General features: G+C 37.6%; 1 protein-coding gene across 1 annotated transcript in view; it reads right to left on the bottom strand.

Moving 5' to 3' along the window:
• The window catches only part of KDM6A (lysine (K)-specific demethylase 6A), a gene marked incomplete at its 3' end in the record, with an annotated part of 64,115 nt that extends 37,634 nt beyond the window's left edge, over window positions 1-26,481 (bottom strand). The window contains exons 1-4 of the mRNA XM_010021101.1: window positions 26,427-26,481; window positions 15,593-15,713; window positions 4,789-4,843; window positions 1,974-2,008 (exon numbers count right to left, since the gene is read on the bottom strand). Of these exons, the coding sequence (XP_010019403.1) occupies window positions 1,974-2,008; window positions 4,789-4,843; window positions 15,593-15,631 (129 nt within the window). The remainder of the gene's footprint in view (window positions 1-1,973; window positions 2,009-4,788; window positions 4,844-15,592; window positions 15,714-26,426) is intronic.
• Window positions 26,482-27,028: the final 547 nt, after the last annotated feature.

Raw genomic sequence — 27,028 nt, forward strand, 5'->3', positions numbered from 1 at the left:
AAGATCACCTATTTCCAACCTCCCTGCCACGGGCAGGGACACCTTCCAGTAGACCAGGTTGCTCCAAGCCCCGTCCAACCTGGTCTTGAACACTGCCAGGGATGGGGCAGCCACAGCTTCTCTGGGCAACCTGTGCCAGTGTCTCACCATTCTCATAGTGAAGAATTTCTTCCTAACATCTATATATTAATTTCAAAGATCCAAAGTCCTTGAAGTTTGGCTGCATCATGAATGGTCTTTGAAATGGGAAGGGGGAGGGGAACCCAGCCCAACCTCTTTTTTTGACACTGTATAAGCAACCACCCCAAATAGCTAGAAGGACTCCTGCTACCACTGATGAAATAATAGAAACTAGCATTAAGCACCATGAAAAGCTACTGCTAACTCCTATCAGCACCAGGGCTATCCTCTCATTCAGAGGCTGGCAACCTACCATTTAAACTCCAGTATTGTGAAGGTACATAATAAAGGAATTAATTACTTTTTCATCAAATATTAGAGAGCATGTAATTTTCAAATACAGAGAGAGGTTCAGAGAACTGTAGCAGTGTCCTTTAAAAGAAACGAAGCCATCAGCCTGCCTCCAAAAACATCTCTTCATTGTGCCAGAGGCAATATCCAGAATGAAGGTAAGACCCTTTGTGGTTCCAAGTTTCTCTAATTCCAGAAAACAAGATACCCCTCCCAACCAGAACTATGAGACAAGCCAGGTCTAACAGGAGAACACACTGAAACTTTTTTGCTCTGACTTGTGTTAAAATAAAGTTCCTGCTGCCTACGATTGTCAATCAGAAAGCAGAGCTTAAGCACTTGTAATGTTGGTCACACAATTATATAAGGCAGCTGGTATATAGATATAGACCTGGGGCCTTTAACTTTCTATTTTACTCTAGAAAATCGAAAGAACTAATGTGTTGAGGATGCTTTGTTACGTAATTGTGTCAGTTGTGCTCCAGTGCTCAGAATGGAACCTAGACAGTGGCCAGGTAAGAACCATAACGCTCCATGAAGTTACTGAATGGTGTTTTGGGACAGGGAATTTCTGTCTTGTCATATAGCTCTGCACCAAAAGCATTCAAAAGAGAAATATCTTATCAAATCTGTATCTTTTACTTATATATAAATACCTAAAGCCATTTTCCACTGTGCCATCAAAAGACAGCACCTACTTTACCAAGCTGCTTTTCAACTGACTGAACATATAGTTTATGTCTGTCATCCATTTTAATTGCAAGTTTGTTTTCAGGTCACGTCCCTTCCTCAGTCATATAATACCTACAAACATGATAAAAAGGCATACAGTTGTCATTATGTGACCAGTTAGTCAAATAACAAATATACAATAGCTATTTCAGTAGGTACTTTGTTTTAATCTACTTATATTCTGGAAGCTCAGTAAGAGTTCTGCAATTCCCCAAAAATTTCACCTAAAAAACTCTGTGGTAGGATTTGATATAAAATTAATACCACAGCTTTATGGGCTGTTGACCTCGGATCTAAAATATTCCTATTATGTATGTTCAGCTAAAATTGAAAATTCCATGTCGAATACACTTAAAAAGCACCAGGGCAACTGGCTAGACGTGACCGTGTGTGCATGTATGAGAAACAATAGGGATATATATTAATTGACAAACTACAGATTTTTTTTAATTTCTATGTATATTTCTGTAACATTTAAAATTATAATCTTATAAAAGAATTTTACTAAAAATTATATTGAACAGGTTTTTTTGCACTCAACCTCTGATACTAGTAAATATATGTCTATTAAAAGAGCTACTCCATTTTATAGCATGACAGTCCACACACAAAATATTTTTAAATTTGGCCAAAGTAAATAAAAGTTTCTTTAGTGATTTGAGACTTAAGCCTAACTTTATAAAAGCATCTATAATCTGGATTCAACAGACTAATTACAAAATCAAATTAGAAACTCAACCACGCTTTACATGAAGTAGCTTAAAGCTTACCTGGATTTCATATAAGTGGGCGATGTGAAACTGAACTGTAAGAGTGGGAAAATCAAAATTATTAGTTTTAATTAATGACAACAATTACAAATCTGTTTTCAAGCGAGGGATAAAGAATGTTTAAAATTTATCAATGCAAAACCAAGATAAATCAAATTTTGAAGATAAAAAGAACTATTTGTTTACATTCACATTTTATGCTTAATGTAACAGAACTGACAGAATGAATATGAATCCTAACAAACCATTAAGACTGCAAACAGATATTGCAGAAAGGCAGTCCATGGGTTTTACTTGTATTCTGAAATGCAGAGTCCATTACCTTTTCAGTAAACTTAGCAATAAAATTTCTTTAAGCAGAGATGCACAAGAGAACGCACGTTAGTATTTTCTGTAGATAACTGAATTAGAGACTTATTTTCATTCAACTGTCGAAGGACACACTACATTTCAGAACAGAAAACTACACTATACGCAGCCAGCTTTATACAGGATCTTAAATATAGGTGTCTGGGTTTTGTGGGGTTTTTTTTTCCCCTTTTTAGGAACTGTCTTTCCCTTGTTAAACTAAGAGAGTTAATTACAGATGGCATTCTGATCAGTACTGTAAAGTATCTTAAATTACGTACACAAATTGCACAGAATGCCATAATACTACTAGCAGCTCTTGGAGGCAAGAAAATTGCTGGCTGGAAAAAGAAAATGAAAGTTGTTCAAGAGTAAAAGCGGAGGGAAAATTATCCTCATGCTGCTCAAATCATTGAAGAAAAGATGGAGAGCCTGAGTTCTCAGGCCTGAGAACTGCTAACCTAGACTAGCCATAGAGTGATAGATAGCTAAAGCTATTTGAGATGGATGCAATCCTTACTCTATTTGATGAGGAAAGAAAAATTTCTTTGAGACAGACTTTTACCTGATGTTCCTGAGGACTGCAAGTAAGAAAATACCTGTCTTTGAGCCAAGCTCAATTTATTTCAGTACATAGATTTCCTTCTCCTGAAGCTAAAGAACAGCATGACACAGAGGCGTACACAGGTAATCTGGAGTTCCAGGGTTTCCCTCTGGGTCATAAGAGAGGGGAAGAGCTCTTTTTGTGCACAGCTTTGTCCTTCACTACAAAGAAGGTAGCCTAGTGCACTTCAAAAACCAGGTCATAATGAAATGCATCATCTAAAATTTTAATAAACTTTTTGTGTTCCTTGCTAAAGGGCACATAACACCAATTATGGTCACCACATCGTCAAACTTCACTGTGTACTGATGAAAGAAAAACCTCTGCTGTTATTTTAGGAGTTCATTATCTAAAAATATATTATTTTTTCCCCCCTCACAGCAAAACCCCTTCAGTGTGAAGCTACGAAATGAAGCCATGCCATGCAGGGGAAAGAAATTAAAGGTGTCACATTAGAGACTGCCTAAATAGAAATAAGACATGCTTAGTACATTTCTGCTAGGAACACACTCTCTGCAATGCTGTTACTCACCCAGCCTTTAGAAATGAAAGGGGTAAGATTAAGGCAACCACAAGCATTTATGTGAGGGTACCCAACACCATGGGTCAAAGTGCACAGTTCTCCTTCCACTAAGTAAGATGGAAGAACCTGATAAGTATTTCTCATTCTTCTTCACTCTTCCTTTGGGTTTGTCAGGCACTGTGCAATAAAGCCTTTACATGGGGCCACACCTCTACATAAATCTGGGGGCAGAGGGGACTATGGGAGAAGGGTTAGGAAAACCTTACAAAAATTCAGAGATGCAATGAAAACCCACAAAGTCAGTGAGAAATAGTATGAACTAACATGAAATACAATAAAGAATTATGTAGCTGGTAGAAAACAATAAAAGCCTATTGACTTAGGAAGAATTCTGCAAATAATTTTACAGTATTATCTGTGTCTGCTCCTGATAGGAGACAAAGCTTTAGAGAAGACCTTGTAGCATAATTGCCTCCTTGATATGAATACAGCCAGAAGTTTCACCCATGTACGCAAACACCCTTTCATTAGCCTTGCTGACAGAATATTCACAATTCCATCTAAATCTAAATAAAAAAAATGAAGAAATGCTTTTCAATACTTTATCCAATGCTTCTGAAGTTAGAATTAGGAGATAATTTAACCTCAACACCAAGACCAGCATGAAGGTACCTTAAAAACTGAAGAGGGTTATTTCCTTCACAACTGCCTGTCTTTTAATTCTTACAGACTCCAGAACATGCAGCAACATATGCTTATTCTTGCATGCAATTCCACTAACTATGGAAAAATACCTGCAGGATGCTCTGTAACAGACTACAGTGTATACTGCATTTGACAGATCATACTACACTAACAGATAAGCATGTTCAAGAACAGACAAACATGTAGCTGGCACCTAATGATGAATCAAACTACAGTTAGTACCTTTTCCTACTTCAACAGTGCTAAAACCCATGCCGAATTTTAGATTTATAAATTGGCATTAAAATGACCACCAAAAAAAGATTAAGATGTCACAAAGTTTTAAACAACTGCTATTAAACATATGCCATGGCATAAGCACTACATTCATAAATAAATGTTCCTCCAGAATTTGTCTTCAAAGCAATTAATAAGCTGAGTATCAATTTTTACTTATTCCACTTACTAAAACAATCCACAATTCCACTGGAATATCTGTATCCACTGACAGATGGAGGCAGGTTGTGTAGCCTCCCTCTCTCAGTACAGATTACCTTGATTTTGAAGGATTGGTTCATTAAAAATTCACACAGTTGGGTTTTTAAGTCTTATGATCACAAAAAGCCATAATAAAATAAACTGAATCGGTTACTTACTTTCAGCGTTAGACAAAGTGCAGGGATTGCAGTCAATCAAAGCTAACTGAAAATGCTGGAAAGAAAAATTATTTGGTTTGTAAACAACGTAATAGTAGAACTTTGGCAAATTACTAAGAATAAATAAATTTTGTACTTGAAAATCAACACTGCATTTTACCACGTGTCTTAAACAAAATCATTTTTATTTCTGTTCAACTGCTTACTGGAAGAAAATTATTTTTTCTACTGCAGATGCAGAAATGCTTCTAGTAATGTATGATGGCAACAGACATCTTCACAAAACAGTTGGGATAGCGTCTGTAAGAATGACTGCACGAAACGCATGGTCAAATTGGAAAATCAAGTTTTCCCTAGAATATAGAACTGGGATTGCAGTCATACCAGCTCACAGCCTCAGGGAGATAAACACTGAAGCTTTCAATTGGTCTATCTAGAAAAGCAGAGCAAGCTTCCTTCAAATTGAGTGATTTGAAGTCTTTTTAGAAAACAGATCTCGTGTAAAAAACCACTTAAAATGAATACCTTTCCATTAAAACATGAGTTCTGAAAGAATTCGTAAGTTCTTACATCCTTTCCTCCAGGTATCAAGATAACTTCAGCTAAACATTAAAGCTTGTTTATTTTTAATCACTTTTCCTCAAAAGACACGAAAAGTATCTTTTAAAACATCTCTGCATTCTGAAGTTCCAAGCCAAGAATTTCACTCTTCTAGAAAGAAGGTCACACAATCAAAGCAATTAAGCCTGTCTGCCAGAAAATCTGGATGTGAGCAAATAAATTCATAAGTGTCATGCTAATTCAGTGATCACTATTTACAGTCTGAAATGCAACCAAGTGTGTTAAAATGAATAGAACAGGCATACAAACTCAAGTGCCTCTGAACTCTTCCATAAAATTCATAGAAAACTGCTACACAGTGCAAAATTTGCATTAACATATTAATTCAATAGAGAGTCAGGCCTAAGAGACAGCATATAAAATACTACTGTTAATAAATACAGTTATTTACAAAATATAGTTCCAGGTAGCTTTGAATACACAAGATTTACTGACTCTTTAGTATGTTTTTTTAGCACAAAAATGGTGATTTAGCTCTGGCTGCTCAGGATTCCAAACTAGGTAGCATCGGGAGCTTATTAGTGCAGCTGTGAAAAAAATAAATCTTTATTAATGGATGTATATGCAACTCGCTTTTGGTATTCGTTGTACCAGAACTACCAGATACTACTTTCCTCATGGTCGTAATAATACCTCGTATATAGCACGTCTCTATAACACTCATCTCGAAGATTAATGAGAAGAGTTTTACAGACCACCCTATTTATAAATAAGCATTTTTAACCAAAAAATTATTACAAAATTAATTTGTTATCCATAGCAAAGTATAAAGAAAGAATGCCGACACTTCACGAGCTCTGCGAGGCACACAGTTCTGTAGCTTACCCCCTTCACTGACTTATCAACATCATTTGTAATATATAAGTTTTTAAAAAAATGAAACAAACTCAATTTGAGTAATAGAAATTTATGATTTTTAATTAATATTTAGCAGTATCAGTTGCAGAAGAGAGGACAGAAAACAATGAACTCACACACGTTACTTGTAAAATAACTTTTTAAGCTTTGAGCAAGCATTAAATAATAGCTTATAAATATTAGCCTATTTCTCTGCCTTGCCTGTTCCTTTTTCTACTGTTCAGCAGCCAGACAACTTAAGATCTCTCCTCACTTACATTGCAATGCAGGTTGTGTGCCTCAGAGACATCCTTCAGTCGGTTACCATAGTGATACTACTAAGCAAGCAACTTAAAAAAAAGAGAAGGCTAAATAAAAATAAAATGCTCTACTTTATATTGCATTTTGCATGGCAAAAGGAACAGACCTATATACTTTGGCCTGTACATTGAGTATACCCGTCTAAATGGTACAAACGCATTTTTGCACAGATGTGTCATCTTGCACTGTCACTAACAATATGAAAAGATAAAGCAGAACGGAACAAATTTGTTCTCACCTACCAATGTTATTATAATAATTAAGCAGATCTAAAGAGAAACGATTGACAACTGTTCTGTAGCAGCTTTTTCAGACGGGTTATTGCAGTGAGACTCAGTGAGAGAAAGCAGGCAACCACGTAAGAAAAAATCTAACCATTTTAATATTTAAATATGCCAGTAATATCAGTGATGTACAGTAACCCCCCCCCAAACAGAGTATTTGCAACAGTGCCTCCTAAAAATTTAAATTCTTTATACTACATTAGCTGACTTCTACATTTTGAAGTCCACATTATGAAAATTTACTAAGTGTAGTAAATTTCTGCTTGCACTGTTCACTGAGCTACAAACAATAAAGAAATTGATAAACCAAAGCCTGTAACTACAGCAAAATAAACCATCTGCACTAAATAATTATCACAAAGCAATACACAGAAACCCTAGAACCTTTCACACCAAGAACCTTTGAAATGCACATATGCGAGCAAACCTACACCTCCTGCCAGATAAATAATACATAGCTCTCCGTTAAGTATTCCAAATCAGACCCAAAATAAAGGCATGCATGCATTCTAGCACATAAAAACCTCATCAGCCAAAAGCAGATCCACCCACCACAATTACCAGCACCAAAAAATTAGAAAAATAGTAATCATTTCCAACTTCCATTTCTGCCGCATGCAGAAGCGGCTAGCAAACATCTGCCCGTCTCTCAAATATTGCAGCACTGAAGCTGGCTACTGCTGTGTGAAATAGTTACTATGCAGGAGAGGCCGCTGCAGTTCAGAGACGACACACAATACCTCAAGGCAGACAGCAGTCTATAGAAATTCAAATCCCGAGTAAGAGGATTTACCTAGAAGGCAGTGTTCTGAATGTTAAAAAGTAACAGGCTCCCTTCAAGAGCTGCAGCTCAAGTCATAACATACCTTGATTTGTAGCCATCTGTAATTGCACAATTACCTACAGCCTATTCCGTCTACTCTGGAGTCTTTGACTTGCCTCTGATTGTGGAAACAATTTCAAAGGTAATCTTTCCAAGGATCAAAAGTACAGTGGATTGCATATAAACAGAGCTGATGAAAGCATTAGGTCTGGCAGTAAAATAACAGTAATTTGACACTGATTTTAGGTTACCTCATGTCTCCACTAAAGTATTAACACCAATTCTCCTAACAAATCAGTCCTTTACAATTTAAGAGGCAAGTACCTAGGGTTTTGTCAGTTCTTTAATTAATAAATGACCAACATGAAACAAACCGTTTTCTTCTTAGTACAAGATTTCCAGTACTGTCTCTGTTTACATCCAAGCCTGATACATGAAAAAAAGTAACTCTACTCCCTCCTCCTCTGAGGAGGACATTAGCAAGCTTAATGGCTCTAAGTTCTGCATTTAGTCAGCAAGCAAGGCAAGCCATCATCTGAAACCTCACAATTCTCACAGACTTACCATGAAGGAAAGCTCCATCATGACTCAGTGAAATTCTGCCAGAAGATGGCTTTTTCTGCCTGCGTGACCTAGGTGTGATGCCTGTGCTCCTCAGAGCAGCCTTTGTTCACATAAGTAGGGCACAGAAAGCCTGGCGTAATGAGCTGTGGCGGAGCGCCAAGCCTCCATTTGCCAGGCGTGTTTGGGGCCAGGGGAAAGGGTCAGGAGAGGACGCGCTGTATGTGCTGCTACATCAGTGCATTGCTCTGCTCTCCAGAGTCTTCTGAAGCCAGAACAAATTCATCTCATAATACGAAGGTTTCCGTAGCACTAACACTTGGTTGCTTTTGTCCAACATTCAAAAACAAAAAAACAAAAAAACAACCCGAAACCCTCAAGACCGAGGAAGACTGTTACATGGATAGGGCAGAAGAAAGCTGCTTGAGGACTGAAGAAACAAAAGTCACATACATACATAAAATGAATTAACAGCAGTATGTTCAGAAGAATCTGTTGTTTTGACTAGCTATATAAATGAAAAATCCTTTTAAAGCAGAAAGATTAGTAAAGCTGTGTTTTTACTAGTCAGAAAAAGGTTGCATTCAAATTTACCAACCAACATCTTACATGGTGCATCACAGTGCTTTTCACAAAGCTGTCTCAATACTCACGTTGCCTGCATCTTTAACTTTTATTTCTGGGACATCAGAATTCAGCTATTTCTGTGTTAACAGCCCAAAAAACTGCCAGTGGCAACAAAACACCATAGGGAAATGGGATGACTGGAAGCTTGCACTGCTGCTCCATCACCAGCAACCCCCATGTCACTTAGGTGGCCGGAGCTGGGGTCATTTCAGAACCTGCAGTGCTCTGCCCCCAGCCCACACCCCCACCCAGGCTGGATGTAAAGCATAGCCTAATTCTTGCCAGGTATCCGTGGCTACTTAGCCAGTATGCGTAGCTAGCTGTTACTGCGTGCCCCAAATGCCAACCTTTCAGCTGGAATTACAGCTAATAAACCTGGACCAAGATACCCCTCCCAAGGAGAAGGTGCACAAATGAAATGTACCTGCACCAATACTCCTTAGTTTGAATGCTCAACTTCTGAGCCAACTATTTTTCTTCTCATGGTTTGTTTTCTTCCCCAAAAAAAGACGTAAAACACCACAAAGCAGTTAACTCCATTTTAGCATTTCTCCTCTTTGTAATCATGACATTTCTAAAATACACTTACAGTTTTCTTTTATAGGAAAACTAAAAAACTACTCAAAACCCCGAGCAAATCTAAGAGAAAATGAAAGAAGACACTTTGTAGACTAGACATTGTGATACAATCATCCACTGCCAAACACAGCTCCACTAACAACTCTCTTGCAGTTTGACTGGCAGTCCTGGGGTAAGTTGATGATCCTGAAGGTCTTTTCCAACCTAGTTGATTCTATGATTACAGAGCCATGCTGCATTAAAAAACCTTTCAGGTTTTTACTTCTTGTGTATGTCCCTCCATCATATGCATACGCAAGCTACAAAGACTTGGAGAGCAAGTTCACTCCCAAACACTGTCTGCCATCACTTACATTTTCATTAAAATAGTATTTTGACTCATTTAATCTTGCTTTCCACAAAATGCTTTTTAGATGCAGTGGTTGAAATATTGGATATCCACCTTGTAATAGCTAAAGCCCTTTATTTTGTGTGGGTTTTTTCTAACCTAAAAATGTTGCCGATTAGCTTCTAGTAGAATTACAGACATAAAGCTGAACGTAAGAAATTGAAAATTCTCGTAACTGTATGTTTTGACTAGTTATTTTTTTAATAATTAAAAATAAATACATAAGGTTTTAATTTAACACGTTTAAGCTTAAAAATTATTAATCTAAGCACATATGGAAGATAACTAGGTTGTGAAACAGAAGAAGGCTTGAAAACACAAATTTTCAGTTTTATAAATACATTTTTATTTATTACTGCAAAAAACAGCATTAAAAATGAACAATATGTCTGTAACAGCTACATGTTGGCATACAATAGCTGCAGTAGCTAAAAATATATTTAATAAAGATATTTATGGAGAGACAGGAAAATTATTTGAATAAGCAATGGAAAAGTGTTTGACTAAATAAGTACTTCGAGCTGCTCATCTGTGTATCGGTATTTAATTTTTTTGTATTTCATGCATATTCATGTAATTCATGCATATTTTCCCAATAAATTCTAATTCTCTCACAGCCTTTTTCTTATCCTAATATAAGCAGTATGTCTTAACATTACTAACAAATGAGAATCTTTAGGAAAATAATTAAAAAATTAAAATTATATTCAAATTGATGATTTACAGGCAAGATCAAAGTGTAAGCCTGAAGCAAACTGCTAGGATTGCTGTTTTGTGTATAAATAAGGAGGAAAAATGTCTGAAAGTGAAAGGCAGAATCAGTATTTCTACTAAAAGGCAGACAATTAAAAACATGAGAAATTTAGTTTTCCTTCTTCTAAGGGTTTTGTTGCTGCATACAGGATGCATCTGCAATACTTAAAACCAAACAAAATTCCCAAAGCACAACACAGCTTGGTTTGGCATAAAATAACCTGCTTGTGTCAATCCGTACTGGCTACCCATTAAAAAAATGAAACAAAACCCCCAAACCCAAAGAACCAAACAACCCACCACCAAAAAAACCCCAAACAAAAGCAAACAAAACACCCCCTCACAAAACCAAACCCACAGAAAAATCTCCCACCCAGCCACTGTTGCTTCAATGTTATTATTCTAATAAATATGAAAACCTAAGATTTCTTTTTTCCCTTAAGTAGTCTGTCATCAACCAATGGAAGTTAACTGAATTTTACATTTAACAAGTTTTCAAGATCATAGCCCTAGCGCCCCACTGGAAAGCACACTACAATTCTTCAGCGCCACCAAGCAGAATGAGCACCAGTTGGAAGACTTGTTTCCCATAGTTGCTGTTCCCAGTGTAACCCTATTATTAAACTAAGTAATACCAAAGCTGTAATTTTACTTCTTTCCTCAGTTTCTCTTTTATGCATATCAGTGGTCCCAGACAATGCACCCAGCTCCCCCTTCATGCTCTACCTAGTTCTGTGTTCAGCTTCCATGTGGAGAAGAGGCACTGGGGCTCCCTGATGCACCACAACTCCTGTAGGATAGGACAATTCCCTTTGTAGGTTCATATCCCAACAGACCAGACCCATGACCATTCATTTGGTGCCTCTGTTGTAGATGAAGCTACACAGATCACTTGGTCCTCAGCTTGCAAAGCACAAATGGCTCTGGGGCAATATATTGCACAGGAACATTACAGGAATTTCTCTTTGAAATCCCTTTCATTCTGACTTACCTGCTAGAAATTGGTTAAGTTTCAAATGTACTTAAAAGAAAAACTCAGACATGTGCAAGACGGGATGATTACAAACACGTATGAGAAAAGGAGACTAAAATTGAAAAAATAATAAATAGGAAAATTACTAAGATAGCAAGTGACATGCCAGAAATAATGTGGCACATACTCAGAAGCTTGAACATTTTTTCCATCTACATTTACCAAACCAATAAAAAGATATATTATGTTCCCACAGATCTTGCTTTATTCTCCTTTGAGGTTACCATGGTTCAACCACAGCTAACACCACCGAACACAGTATTCTTAGTGTCATTTGCAGGAAATGGCAAAGAAGAAGGGGGCTGCAGGACCCTCAGTAAAGTGTGAAAAGGCTAGGACTGTGATGTACACCTTAATAGAACCATAGAATCATTTAGGTTGGAAAAGAACTTTAAGATCATTGAGTCCAACCGTTAAACTAACTGCTATAGTAATCAATAATATCATTCACCTAAGTCACTGCCAGCTGATTTTGGAATTAAGTAGCACTTTTCTGATGAATGGGCAAATTCAGTTTTCATGTATCACTTGTGAAGGTAGCACTGCCCTAACTGCCTGGTCACACAAGGACTGTTTTCTTTCAACCAGAAAGGCCACTTTTTTCTTTTAGTTTTTCCTTAATGGAAGACTGAAGGCCAAGTCATTTTCAACAGCACTGGTGTGCTTGCCACAGTTTATGGCAATGGGATAACTGAGCAGTCAAGGGTTCTCATAGTAATTTGCAAGTCTTAACTATAGCAATGTTAAAAACACGCAAAAGCAGTAATTGATTTTGGAAAAACACTGAGAGTTGATTTTATGCTTGTTAAACAGCACTCTAGTAATTATCTTGATCATCAACATCTTAAAATAGTAAAAATTAATTTTGCACTTAAATTGCTTACATAAAATATAGATGATTTATGTTAATGCTCTAAAATTGTGAAAAACATGGAATATTTGACCTTCAGACTCCCATCTTCCCCCTTTGCCTGAAGACTCTTACTGCCAATGACTCATCTGTTGGCAATGGTTTATTCTTAGCAATTACAGACTTAACATGAATGTTTAAATACCATCAAAAACATTATGATATTTCAGAGTACATTAATGCAACGTTGGTACAATCTGTGAAATCCAGAATAGTCACAAATGAATAGTGGATGAAAGCTTACTTTCACTTTCTGCCTCAATGTCAAATAGGGAGCTAACACTGGGCTATGGTTTTACTTTATACAGAGCCCTAGGGAAAGGGTCTGTGCTCGAGGCCAGTCACTAGAAGGCTACATCTTCTAAAATCCAGGATCCTTTTAAAAAAGTCCAAAAAAACTCCCCAACAAAACCAAAAAAGACACAACAGGACAACCATGTCTCTTCATTACTTTGGGTTACTTATCTCTTTGTGAAGAGACAAGATATTCTGTCCCAGAGAACGAGACAGACATTCCATGAAAACACCCTTTAGCACTCTTTCATCTTATCTCTTCCTCATTTTCTTCTCCCCATGCTTGTGTACAACCACTGCACCAGCAGTTTCTTTTGTTCTCTTCAGCAGAGGAAGTATTTTCTTACTTGCCTCTCATTCTTGTCACTCACAAAATTCTGGCTGAATGGTTGTTTTGAAACCTCAACTCAGAGGCCAGTCAGATTGGCTTTTAAAGAAGCTACTACCCTGCTCGTTCTACTTAGTTTGCTCCTGAAGTGATATACTCTGATATATTTCAATCAGTAATATTTTGTTTTCAAACAAAATAGATCAGTCTCAGGACTCTACATTAAATCCACAGCTGAGCTGAACTTAAACCAGCTGAAACTGTTCAAGACTGAGTGGACTGCCCCACTGGGTCTTTCCTTTCTTGCTCCTTGCTGTTATTCTCTGCTAAGGATTGTAACCTCTATTGCAAAGGAAGCAAACCAGAAAATGCCTTGGCTTTCAGTTTCCGTTGATAAATCCAGATTAGACTTCTGTGTTATGTTTTGCACCAGAAGAGGATAAGAGCTCTACCCTCTTCTTCCCATTCACACACTCCTGCCATCTACCTTGCACTGGATCTAGCAACTGGACAATCTCAAGTTGACTTGGTTTAGACTTCTGATCCACCTCAGTCTGAAAATGGAAATAAAAAAACTCACTCCATTGAACACAGCGGAGGCTGCTGAACAATGTAATTGGAATAGCAAGGTGGAAAATGAGACCACCTTTTAGCAACAGCCTGCAGTTATATTGCTGTAAGGACACTGTGAAACCCTCACCCCTATCCCCGCCATGATTACCCTTTTGAAGATCCTCACTCCACTCCACAGTAGGCTGTTTTTGTTGCTGCCATTTGTTTGCTTTAGTGACTTAATCACATTGCACATAAAAGCAATGGAATCATAATTTTGTATTACAAAAAAATTAATTTCTCTCTGTTTTTAAAATAATTCTTTGGTGTTCTTCCTATTCGTCGTTGGCATACTGAAAACTGAAAGCGACCTTTCTGTTTTGCGAAGTTGTGAAGATCACACACAGTAAATTATTTAGATTGAATCAAGTGTTTAAATAGATATCATGAGAATTCAGTGACAGAATCGCATACTTCATGGCACAGCAGGAAAAGATTATTTCTCGATCAACTTCTATTAAGATTAAAATACAGAAGTTCCTTCCACTAACTTATTACAAGTTTGCTATCTCCCTGTAAATTTACTCTTCTGTAAATTATTTGTCCCTGACTTCTTTAAAACCAAATCCAAAATGTAATTCTGCAGCACTTCTTTTATTCCCTATGACAGCCTATTCTAAATCCATGCCAAAGTGCAAGAAAATAGGATCAAACTCGCACATAAGCCCTTTCCCAACACAAGTGATCTATCCATACCTTCCCTTGCTCTCCTTTGCGTTTTACTGCACTGAATCTTTCCTACTCCTATGCAATATCCTCTAACCACATCTTCCAACTACACCATTTCTGACCGAAAGCTCAGACTCTGGATGAAGAAAAGGAAGCCTGATGAGAGAAGTTCTTACCATTACTACAAAGACTGAAAGCAAAAAGTTGAGAGCAGCAATCTACTCTTTAAAATCTTGGACAATGTGATTCTGAAAACCTCCAGGAAACAATCTGCCAGGAAAAGGATGCCAATTAAAAAAAATTCTAGTTTCAGGAGGGATTAGTAAGCAGAAATATGTTTATAAATTACACCTAATTGCAAATTACAAAATTCTCAGCACTGCAGGTGTATTTCCCACCATATGAAACTCCATTAAAGAACACTTCCTTTTTCCAAGACGCACATATCTAAATGCAGAGGTCAGGCAGGAAAGGACATGGGGATAGAGTAGGAAATGCAAGGAGGAAAAAAAAAAAATAAAAAGGAGCATGTTGAAAGGAAGGAGATAAAATGTCAGATTACAATCGGCGATAGAAAAAGCAGTAAAAAACTTTAAAGGAGTACAGAAGAAACAAAGTACTGCATTAACACAAACAATTTCTAACTCATTAGCCAGAAACTGTTGCCACAGAAGCTGACTCTCAAACCAGGAAATAAAAGAAAGAGTAACTGCTAGGAAAGTAGAAATTATATAAACAATTGATTTGAGAACATTATTTTGAACAAAAACTTTCTAGTTTTAATAATTTGTAAGAACTTCCTGTTTACAATAGGGCAGCTAGAGGAGAAAAAAAAAATCAAATCAAGAAATCCAAGCTGCTAATTCTCTTATTTTTCCTCCAAATTTCCTCAGTCTCCTCCCCAGGATATACTATTTTAACGAGAGTCCTACACCAAATACTTGATATACCAGAGTATCAGTGCTCATCTTTAATTTTGCTGAGCTTTTCTGAGTATTTCTAGCTCTTAAAACACCTCAAATCTGTCTTTAGAGTAAGATACTTCATACTGAAGCACTTGTATTTCTGAAGCAGGCATTATTTAATTGCTATATGCTCATGCATTCCAAGATGCGACACAACTTGTAACAAATGTTAATTCAATTTGAAAGCTCTTAGACCTACCTTTAAACTAGACTCATAGTCTGTGTTCACTTTGAACATAAGCCCAAGTCGCAAATGAATTTCCTTGGCTCGACAAAAGCTGGGATCAACATAAAGCGCCTCCTGAAATGCTTTAATTGCCCTGAAAGAAAAACACAGATTAAAAAATGATTTCTTTTTTATGGAAGTATTACTTCATAATCAGTATTATTTATATGACTAGCAGAAAGTGGATCATAAAGCACTGTTACAGAAGAACACATCAAAATAGTAGTTTACATGTGATGTTTTTGGTGCATGGCTTTTAATTCTTCGCAGACTGGGTAATTTGTACTCCAGATATCCTGGTATATGTGAAAGTCTAATCTTTCCTATTAATTTAGAGAAACTAATTTGCTGCATGAAATACAGTAACGTATCTACTGTTTCAAAAAGGATGACTCAGAATTAGTAACAAAATCCCTGCAACTTTGTAACACTACAGTGATCATTCAAGTCACAACCAACTTTCGATTGCCTAAGTGCAGACCACTGAGAGCAGCAGCAGAACAGAAGGCCTAAGAAGGAGAGATTGCACACATCTCTTCCCACTGCACCAACCTGTTCTGTTTTCCACTTTGTCCTCCCTTTCTCAGCACCAGTGCCACATAGGGATTCAACCAATACCTACTGCTCCATTACTTTCCATTCATTCAACCACGTCCGGGAAAACACAGATATGAAAGCCTGCCATGTCCTCCCACTCTAACTTGTTCATATTCCTATGATAGATGAACATGGCACTGATTCTACTTCCTTGCCTTTAAATCCTCCCTACACATGCCCCAGTTCATGTCGTCACTGTACCAGATAAAATAAAAACACTATGTAACAACTGTATCTTGGAGCAAAGAAAATTTGCTTCTAAACAGGAGCGTTTTGCCTCTCAGGCCAACTGTATAAAATTAGGACAGCTGAAACACAAGCAAAAGGTAATAGATATAAATTCATAGAGGAATTAAGAAAGAAGCTAAGACTTACTCTATCAGTTCGCCTGAAATCCAGACAACTTGAAACAAAACACCTTCACACACATCACTGCTTGTACAACGACAGAAATCACACACACTCTCACTTAGGGTAGATTAAAGCACCTAGGCGAGGGAGCAGTCTCATTTGCTGTCCTAGGCAACCCCAGGGATCGATTCTGAGCAGGCAGATGATAGGCAAACCTCAAGGGAGAACTGTACCCCCTGTGAAGCAGCACAGGGACACTGGACAAGAGTTAACCACAGTGCCTAAAATCACACAATGTTTAGGCAAATCGATTTCATTCCTACTCTCCAAGTGCAGTATTATTTACAAGGACAAAAGGTTAGCAGTTGCAATGGGAAATTCAATAAATATTTTTCATAGACTTTTTTTATTCACAAAACATAAAAATGACCATTTTTTAATCCATTAGCTAAAGCACTTCTACTCTAAAATTCTTACAGGTTATTTTCTCATTCTTGATGGGAAAGCAAACCAATGGCACAGAACTTCCTCTAGACAATGCAACAAAAATATACCTAAAGCATTATTTGACCTGTTTAACAGTACTTAAGAGCAGGTGAGATTGAAAAAAATCTTACATTTGTATTGTGAAACTGAAGCTTCCCCTATCACAATCTTTCAGAAAGGCTTTCCTCACCTTGTACCCTACTTTTCTGCTTACATAAGGAAAATGAGCAAGTGAAGTGCAAAAGAGACGAACTTGCACCAGCTAAGCAGTCTCGCACATCTCATCTGAACTTCCCTGCAATAGTATGGGTGGTGATGAATCACACACCTCAGTATCTACACCAAAATTGTAACAAACAGGATCCAGATCTCATAACAGTATGCTCATCATCACCTACAAGAATACTACTCAAACTGCAAGGCCAAACACTGGACTGATCACTAACATCAGCACCTATTTTAATCTATGCTTTTGTTATGCTGAAGTATAGATTTTATGATTGTGTATTTGCATTCCTTGTCTTACCCCTAATATGACACTTGGTATGTAAGCCACTGGTATTTAAAATCCATTATTTGCATGTTGTTTAAAGACAGTATCCTAACTTCTAAAAGGGAAGAAAAATGGTGTCTGTGATGCGTATCAAACGGAAGACGAAAATCAGGAATAAAGACATCGCAGTTCCGTAACACCTGGGCTATTTCCCCTGTATCGAGTCTCAGCTGCAGAGATCACTGAAACATGGATTTCTAAAAAAGATTAAAAGGAACTGTAAGAGATAAAAATATTTTTGTAGCCTCTTGCTTACTGAACAGGAAATATTATTCATTGCCACAGCTGAGCAAGAGTTAAACAAAGCTACAAGTGTAACAACTTTTAAGGACAGTTTAGAAGTTTAGTTTGAATGCATACTGTCATTCATTCAAAAGAACGAGAACGGTGCCTACCCCAGACTTTCAGAGAAGAACAGCACTTAAAACCCAGTAAAATTATGATCAGTGGACAACATGAAAGACTGTGTGCCATTCAGCACAGAACCTGGCAGTCACAGACAGTCCCTGTGAGGTTCGTGTAAGGTTTATTTCTGTGCAGACAACACAGCAACACCATTCACCCTAGTCTGGGCTGCTCCTGGAGTCAGATTAAACATTAGCAGGCTTTGAGATAACATTTAACCCAACACAATTTTCCAATGACAACAAGCCTAAAATGTGCAAGGAGAAAGAAAATCTGTAGGATGAGACATCAGTCTTTCACACAAAATCTATGCAGGAAGTAAACGGCATGCTCTTCAACCCATTTTGACAGATGCTTTGAAAAATATATCAAATCAACCAAGTCAAAACAAAAGTCTCTGTACCATTTTCAAGTTACCATACTAACTGCTAAGTAACATTCTAGTTGTACATTTCGGTTATATTTGATCACTTCTAAACTGGTGGCTTTGGGAGCAAAGGTAGAAATGCTTTAAAAGCACAATTTCCTTGAAAGCTTATAAAATTCAAAGGAGTGTGGTCAGGGAGCACTTACTGCTCCCATCCATTGCATTGATTTGGCAATGGAATGGACTGACACTGGTGAAGAGTTTGGTGAAAGACTCTCCAATTAGGAATTTTCCTTCAGTTTCTAATACGTGATGGATTTACATTTAAGAATGAATCCATATGCACTCAAAATGCTAGGGCACTCCTGGATCAGTCTCTTGCTTGCATCTTAAATTCTGTATCCTCAGATGCCATAATAAAAGCTAAAAGATAATTCTGAAAGGTAGCATAAATTTAAACTTATAATGAAGCATAATTGTATCAGTAAATTAAGGGGAAAATGTTGCAAGAATACACCAAATACTCCCCAAAGCAGCTTTTCTAACTAAATACCAGATATTTTACCTTCTCCATTAAAATATTGGCCTGCATCTTACTTGACTCTAGTGTTAATTCTATATTGATTATGCAATTTGTAGTTATTCCAGTATGACAATCACTGATAGTAACAAATACAAATTACTTCCACTACTTCTCTGAAAAGGGACACCATCAGAATTTTACAAATAGAGTGATTGGAAAGGCAGTATTTTCAGTAGTTTCTACCAGTGCTAGGTGCTCATGTCTAATTTGTTAACTATAGCCTCATTTTAAATAGTAAAATTTTCATAGAATAAACCACTCAAACCCTGAAAAGACACTTAGTTATTAAGTCCTACAGACAGACAAGCAATTCTACAACATAACTGAACTAATATTGATATAATTTTGCCTATGGGGAACACGTAAAGTAGCAATGCACCAAAGATTACAGGACACATCAAGAACACAGACTACAGTAAAAACTTTAGTTTTATTTTGGGGCTATCTGTTTCCCAGTGCCATGCCCAAAGCTCCAGACTCAGTCCCTTATTACAACAATAGCAGAACATCTGCAACATCACTGACATCCCTTTCAGCTGTAAGTGCTCAGTAACATCCAACGCAGATGGCATTAGGCTTGCTACAGGTTGGTACAACACAGAAAGAAGTGGACATGATAAGTGAAAAGTAGGAGCCAAGAGCTGTAAAGGTAAATGAGTTGTAGAGGTAAATGAGAGAACATAGCCCAGTGTAAGTAACTGCAGTCCTTTCTGGCCCATCTGTTTGCCTGAGTTGGGCCTTTTGGTACAGCAAAGGTCACTTGATCCTTGTACAGACCTTTGCTCTGAAACATCACTAATCCCATTTCTGTCCTCTGCCCAAGCCTACATACAGAAAGATGGGGGTCTAGAGGATTCAAAGCATACAAGTTACTCAGATGTTTTCCCTCAAAGCTCTTCTGGAGTTTGACCAAAACCAGAAGGGTAGATATAACCTAATAGCTTGATGATCTGGCACATATGAAGCAGGATTTGGCTTAAGAAACTAATGGCTTCCTTCAGAGATGATGGTACACAGGCTTCCTCAAGTAGATTGTTAGTCTCCACGACTGATTAATGGGCCTTGCTGCACAGACAGAGCTTTTCAATTTTAATCCTTTAGCAGACTAACCATGTATTAGTCCAAAGGATAAGTCAGTGCTGGGAGCTCTCATACTTCAGGAATAAATGACAGTCATCTAAATTCAGCAAGATATGACTTTTGGTTTGTTCACTGCAGGTAACTGCCTGGTAAGAAACGACTCTGGTTGAGACTACTAGCATTTATTTCAATTACATAAAAGTTTTTTCCAAGAATGGAAGCATTTCCACTGACAGACAGGAAGGCTATCTAACAATCAACAAAATAGACTGGGACTGAAAAACAGACACTATGGAGGATAGAGAGCACCTCTAGGCTTACACTTTACACAGCACTGCTACGGTAATTCAAGAAAAATAAAAATGACATGGATCTATCATCTCCAAATCAAGACTTTCAGAATCAATGCGGCAGCTACCTTTCCACCCACTTATCTACACAACAATGCCTACCATTATGAAAGTGAAGAAACCAGCTGAATAATAATTAATAGAAGATTATACTAAACATTTAGTGAACTCCCATAAGACTTTTATTGAAAGGTTTTTCTTGGATATACTGTGAATAAAATTCACTTTGAATAAGGCAAAAGAATATAATAAAATAGCATCAGTTTAACTATTCAAAAGTTAACACTCATGCATTTCAAACAAAAAACATGAAAATCAGACTAAGTGTACAAAATAAAAGAACGTAACATTATTCCAATATATCAGGAGAAATACTTGATGTGGTTTGAGTGAAAGTTTCTTTTTCTTTTTTACCTTCTTTCAACTTTCTGACCACCTATTCTAAGCCTCATGTCATTTCACAGCCTCAGTAATGAAAATGGTGTGAGGCTGTAATGGACAAATTTCTACACGAAACTCATAATCATAGTTTGAGCATAAACAAAATGTACATATACAGCAATAGTCAAAACAGTGCAATTTTATGAAATGTTTGTACTCAGTCTTTAGATGCAACTCCTCTGCCCACAGGGCTGTGACAGCTAAGTGGTGAAATTTTGTGTAACAAAGTCTTTAAACATTTCTCTAGAAGAGCAGCTGAGAGTAAGCGTTCTCCAGTATTACCAAATATTACGTGTTTTCATCAATCCAAGAAGTGGTTTGATAAACCTACACCTAAGCTCTACATGACCCTGCTTGAGCAGGTAGGTTGGACTAGATGACCTCCAGCGGTCCCTTCCAGCCTCAACGATTCTGTGACAGAATCATAGTAATATGAGACAACAGAAGAGAAATATAATTGCTTCCTCATTAACAGTTAATTATAATTAGTATGTGTTGTCTATATTTACGTTTCCATTTTATATACCTAAAAAATACATACATAGATCCAGCCACCTGAAACATGAGAAATATCTGACAAAGCAGTATCTACACGGTGTGTGTCTAAATTCTACCCTCCTTACGAAGAGAACTACAAACACCAGCTGAAAGGATTCCAGCAGAACAGGGAAAGAAGCACCAATACAGATGTGTACCTTGAAGATCTTAAGTTCTGGTAAACAAGCTGGGTTTCTACTCTCAAATCCCTCCTGGACTTTCCACTGCAGGTGTTTCTAAAGCAGGAACTCCACAAACTGTTAATTCCCAGAGCCATGACACTGCTGGGTGAACCTTAGAGCCTTTCACGCAGACTGCAACCACTGGACTATTTCATCAAATGCCACGTGCCCTCTGCAATGGCACAAACTACTGATACACCTGGAGGTGTGAGGAGCAGACATCGCATTTGATGAGTGGCTGCTGTCTACACGACAGGTGAGGCATTCCCACACAAGTGAAGGAGGTCCCCAATAGGCCATTAGCATTCCTACATACCCCACACTACCCACTCGACGACTACTCTTTGTATGGAAAAGCCCAGTTTCTTGGATCTGTCAACCACTGACACAAACAGCTTGAGAAGCATCTGAAGGATCTGGTCCTACTTGTGGGGTGGACGAATCATACCGTGTTACTAACAGCTTGCCCCTGAAAATAAGATAATGTATTGGCAGAGGAAGCAAAGAATGGCAAAGAATGAACCTCAACAGCACAGAACTCTCCCACTCTTGCAGGCAAATGGCAACTACCATAAAACAGCACTTTCTTGAGCAGATGATTAAGGCATGCAATACTGAAGACTGGCACACAAGAACAGTGAAAAAAAGTTTACACTCCACCGTAGACAACTGTACACTAAAAGCTGTTTAAACAGCTCCTTTATGATTTCAGGATGACTCTGGGAAGAGCAAAACTTCATTTTCTGAAAAAGATGAAGGAGAATGACAGCCAGAGAGAGTGAGAAAGAGACCAGGCTCCTCCAGCTCACATAAATGGTCTGTGATCTGCACTAAGAACATCTCACAGGTGATGACAAGTTTGTGTGTTTTCCTGTAAGTAGGTGGAAAAGAATGCTCCTGTCTCAGTGAAGCCTTCAAAGAACTTCTAACAGAAAAGTAAGTCTCAGGTGTGTGGAGGCCTGCACAGTGACAGAAGAGATGAGATGCAGTACCACAGATAACAACTGAAGACTGCCTCTTCCTGTCTGCTTTTGGCCTTTGGAGGGTTGTGGAATTCAGCAGCAGCAGAGATGGGAGGTGGAGAGCCTGCTCAGTGCTTGTATGTTGGAGATAAAGGTACACTCTGCCAACGGGGGTTTTATATGCCTATCTTTACCCGATTTAAGTAAGAGTAATAAAGGACTACAGCTGCCTTCTTGATGTCAAGATCCAACGTGAATCAGAATTCAAGAGGGCAGAAAAGCTTTTTGGGCTGAACTCCCATATCCCTCTTCCAAGGAGTCGAACTTCTGCTAACAGGAGAAATTCTAACGTACGGAAGAGCCACAATGCAGCAGCGCAAACAGACTGGGCTGGCTGCGACGTGACTTTAAAGGAGCCAGAAACAGAGATGGTGGTTCTAGGAATCACTTGATATTGAACAGATGAATGACAGTGCTTCTGGTCTTGGCGAGGATGGATGCAAAGGGGTCAGAAAGTTCCAGTTAGAGATGACAGGTTTTCTGCAGGCAGTCTGCATCTTTACCCATGCATGATGGGGGTGAGGAAAAGGGTCTCCTGCATTAGTCTTTGGCTTTTTTCAGGACTGTCCCCTGCAAAATGTCAATGCTGAAGGACTGAGGTTTACAGAACATAACTTCTACAGCTGCTAGGGATCTGGACTAAGGAGCCTCAGGGTATGCTAAATGGGGCAATAAGGGTGACTGATCTCAGTGTCCTGAGAGGTATTTCAGATAAACAGGGTGTCCAGCAATTCACAAGATAACAGTCACAGAAAACACAGCAGGCTGGCCTTGGAGCACCACAGTTCTACCCTGGGATCCAAAGGTGGTGTTAGAGCCAGTTTCAGGACACAACTGCAGATCTTAAACTCCAGATTTTTATCCTGGTGGGGCTCAAGTGTAAATGAACAGACAAGAGACCAGTCAGGCTCAGAATCCTTACCGAAGTAAAAAAAAAAAAAAATAATTGGCATCTAAGCCACTACACCTGGATGCAAGTTTTGCACAGAAATGAAGGGATGCCTTTGATAAACCAGTGGAATTCTTTAAGTGTTCAATCTAAAAGGCTCTAGATTTATTAAAGTTATGTATCTCAGCTATGTCTACTCTACTGGTATTATACTGCGCTTGAGAAACAGGGAAACCAGCCAACTGCTTTCTTAGTATTTGATGGTAAAATGGTGTAAAAAGAACAGTGTGTCAAAAATTAACATCTGCAGGACCTGTTTTACTAGACTTCATTCTATTTATGCAGTTGATCCCTTATGGCGTATTTCACTATAATAACTGCATGAAATAGCATTGGTCTGATCACACTATTGCGGCATTTGTATATACACTGAGAACTTTCAGTACTTACATGAATAGTTAGACAAGATCATCAATATAAAATGATGTATCAACTAAGATCTGTACTTAAGATAACACTGTAATACTGCTTTAGTATATAGAAAAGTGTAAAATACTGAGTTACAGTGAATTGCATATGCATCTTGGAGCCAATCCAACATTTCTATTTTATTTCCAGCTTTCAATTTATGAAAGCTGGAAAACTTAAAAAATAATGTAAAAAGAAAGAACAAAACTTTTAAACCTGACCTTATTCCCACTTGCTTTATTATCCCTTTTTATACGAGACATGAAAAAAGCTCAAGCACTTCCTTACTCCTTTCCTTTTAGGAGGACTTTGTACATGCCTCCCATTAAAATCTGCAAGTGGTGTGAATAAAAAATATATTCATGGGTGAAGCACAATAACTTTAACTACCTTAAATGGTTTAGAGTTCTCCCATACCTGCTTGAAATATACAGATTTGTGAACTCTGTAAATAAATAAATAGATGGAATAGCTTCTGCAAGAAATAAGACAGTTTGACTAGCATTTAACTCTGAAAGAAGCAGGATTCTCCTTGCAATCTGGAAGAGTCCTGTAGATGGTTAAGATCTACAAAGAAGAACATATCTACTGTAAATTACTTGCTATCACTTCCAAGTTTATTATGATTTTGTCACACCTAAACACCCACAACCACACATCCCACTCTTCTCGACCCCGAGAAAACACAGTAAAGGACAGAGAGCATCAAAGGAATTAAAAAAAAACCCAAAAACAAACAACAACAAAGAAAGCGGAATATTTTATCTGTTAGATTTTCTTCTCTAAAAACTACCCAATACCCTAATGATATACAGCTTCTTTAGTACCAAACTACACCAAACTTTGCTGTATGAATGAAATGGCAAATATGATTATTCTACACAACTTGAACATAACACATTACATGCATTTCAGATAACGTAAATTAAGGCATCAATTACACTCATGTTCTCAACAAGCTTACTTAAAGCCATGGAAGAAAAATCTACATTTATTCAAAGCTATAACTTATTAGTCCTTAGGCCTCACAATCACCTGACTTTGCTGCTCCATGCACTGGAAGATGCTAATAAATACCACAAACTGCTGATGGCAAGTCAATGTTGAACAGGTGATCTTTCAAAAAAAATCCAACTATTGTAAATCTAACTACTTTGTCTTACTCAATTTTATCTTACAGTTTTCTACCATTTTCATAGTGCAAGTTGTAACAAGATACCCCTTGTAAGAAGAATTGGCACACAAAATAACTCTTGAACGTTAAATGATGAAGCCAAGTCTTCATAAGAACAAGAACATTCTGACACTTAGTGAAATTCAACCAAGATTGATCACAATCTTAAAATAGTGGATTCCCATGCATTCTGAAAACTTATTCTGTTCTTCTCTTGTTAATTAGAATGCAATGTAGAATACATGGCATTCATTTTACCACTATCTATAAAGAAAGCAGTAATTTGCGAGATCAAAAAGAAAGTCCTGGTTTTCAGCTCATGATTTAACCAACTTACCTTCATTTGAAGAATAAAAGCTTATTTATAGTGCAAGGACAGCACAAATCTTTTGTCTTACAGACACATAGAAATAAGGGGGGAATGGGGGTAGGAGGTGGGGGAAATACCACTTTATTGTTCCAAGCCATCAAACCATCAGTCAGCAGTCATTTGCTGCCTCCTTAACTGCAGTTATGCTTAGTCCTCCAGTAAGATGATAAACTTAGCAATCACCAGGTAGCGAAGTCACACATTAACAGTTTTCATGCTGAGTGTAAAAAAGCATTGACCTAAATAGTGCACCTTTCTAACTTTCTTCCAGTGACACTAACTATATCTCTACAAGAATAAATGCCAGTGAAAGTCTGAGGACCTTTCAACAGAACCCCAGCAACATAATCTATTCCATTCATCATTCTTCTGTCACCACCAATAAAGCAAACTCAAAACCCGAACTGAAAACCAACCCTTCCCTCCAACAGCAGCCTCTCCCTTTCAGAACGCAAAGCCCTGCCAGAATTTCCAACTCTGAGTTTTTACATCAGTTTTAAACATTCTGATTCAAGTCTGAGCGTCCTGCTTCTCACATCCAGAACTTCTACATTATACAGTTATGTACAATTGCTGAATGCAAAGCTAAATGAAAACAAGCCCACTTTGCCAGTTCTCCAAGAAAAAAATTTTATAAGTAGGCCTTCAAACAAACACAGACTACAGACTACCAACAACAACAATTCACAAAAACCTGTTGAGTCATACTGCTCCCTCCCTCTTGCTGAATCGCATTATAAGGAGCTAAAATTCTTCTCCAGTGCTCTCTTTTTCAAGCAACTGTTTTGGCTGCCACAGATATGTTACAGTAAGTCACATATGTAACCTTGAACAGTATGTCTTCAAACATCTATAATAAAAAAATTACACTATCATACACTGACACTGAATTTGAAATATTCACCTACTAATGAAACATCGCACAATACTGATACAGTTTGTTCCAACTTACCATTGAAAGGCATTGTAATGGAAGTAGACCAAACCAAGGCCATATAAAAAGGCAGCATTCTGTAAAAGAAAGAAACAGTGTTTAAAAACCAGACAAGACAACCATGTGCTGTAAGAATGACTTTCCAGTATTTTACTCATCCTTTGTCATTCTGTTTAAATTTCACCTTGAACAGAAAGAAACAAAACGAAGGAAAGGGAAGATAGGTAGACACTAAAAAAAAAAAAAAAAAAGGTGTAAAAAAAGTGATTCTTTACCAAGTATTTTGGGAGGAATAGCAACAATAATACTCAAGTACTTGTGTTTTGTTCTACTTGTACAACAGCAGGGAAGGAAATGATGGAGTAGAGGTCTTAGGCAATTTAATATAATAAAAATGTTTTATGACTGAACATTGTTTCATAGTCATAATAATTCATACTAATATACAAGTAAACAAAGCTGCACACCCTGATTTCAGTGTCTAAAGTAGAACATTAATTATATGAATCCGAAAATATGCTTAAGGAAATTTCACTTTTCTGAATACCAAAAATACAGATACTGGCTTCAAGCCCAAGACAATCACATTTCCTCATCATTAATCAAATTTCTATTTTCCC

Source organism: Nestor notabilis, unplaced genomic scaffold (assembly GCF_000696875.1).
Source record: "Nestor notabilis isolate BGI_N333 unplaced genomic scaffold, ASM69687v1 scaffold25408, whole genome shotgun sequence".
Classification (NCBI taxonomy): domain Eukaryota; kingdom Metazoa; phylum Chordata; class Aves; order Psittaciformes; family Psittacidae; genus Nestor; species Nestor notabilis.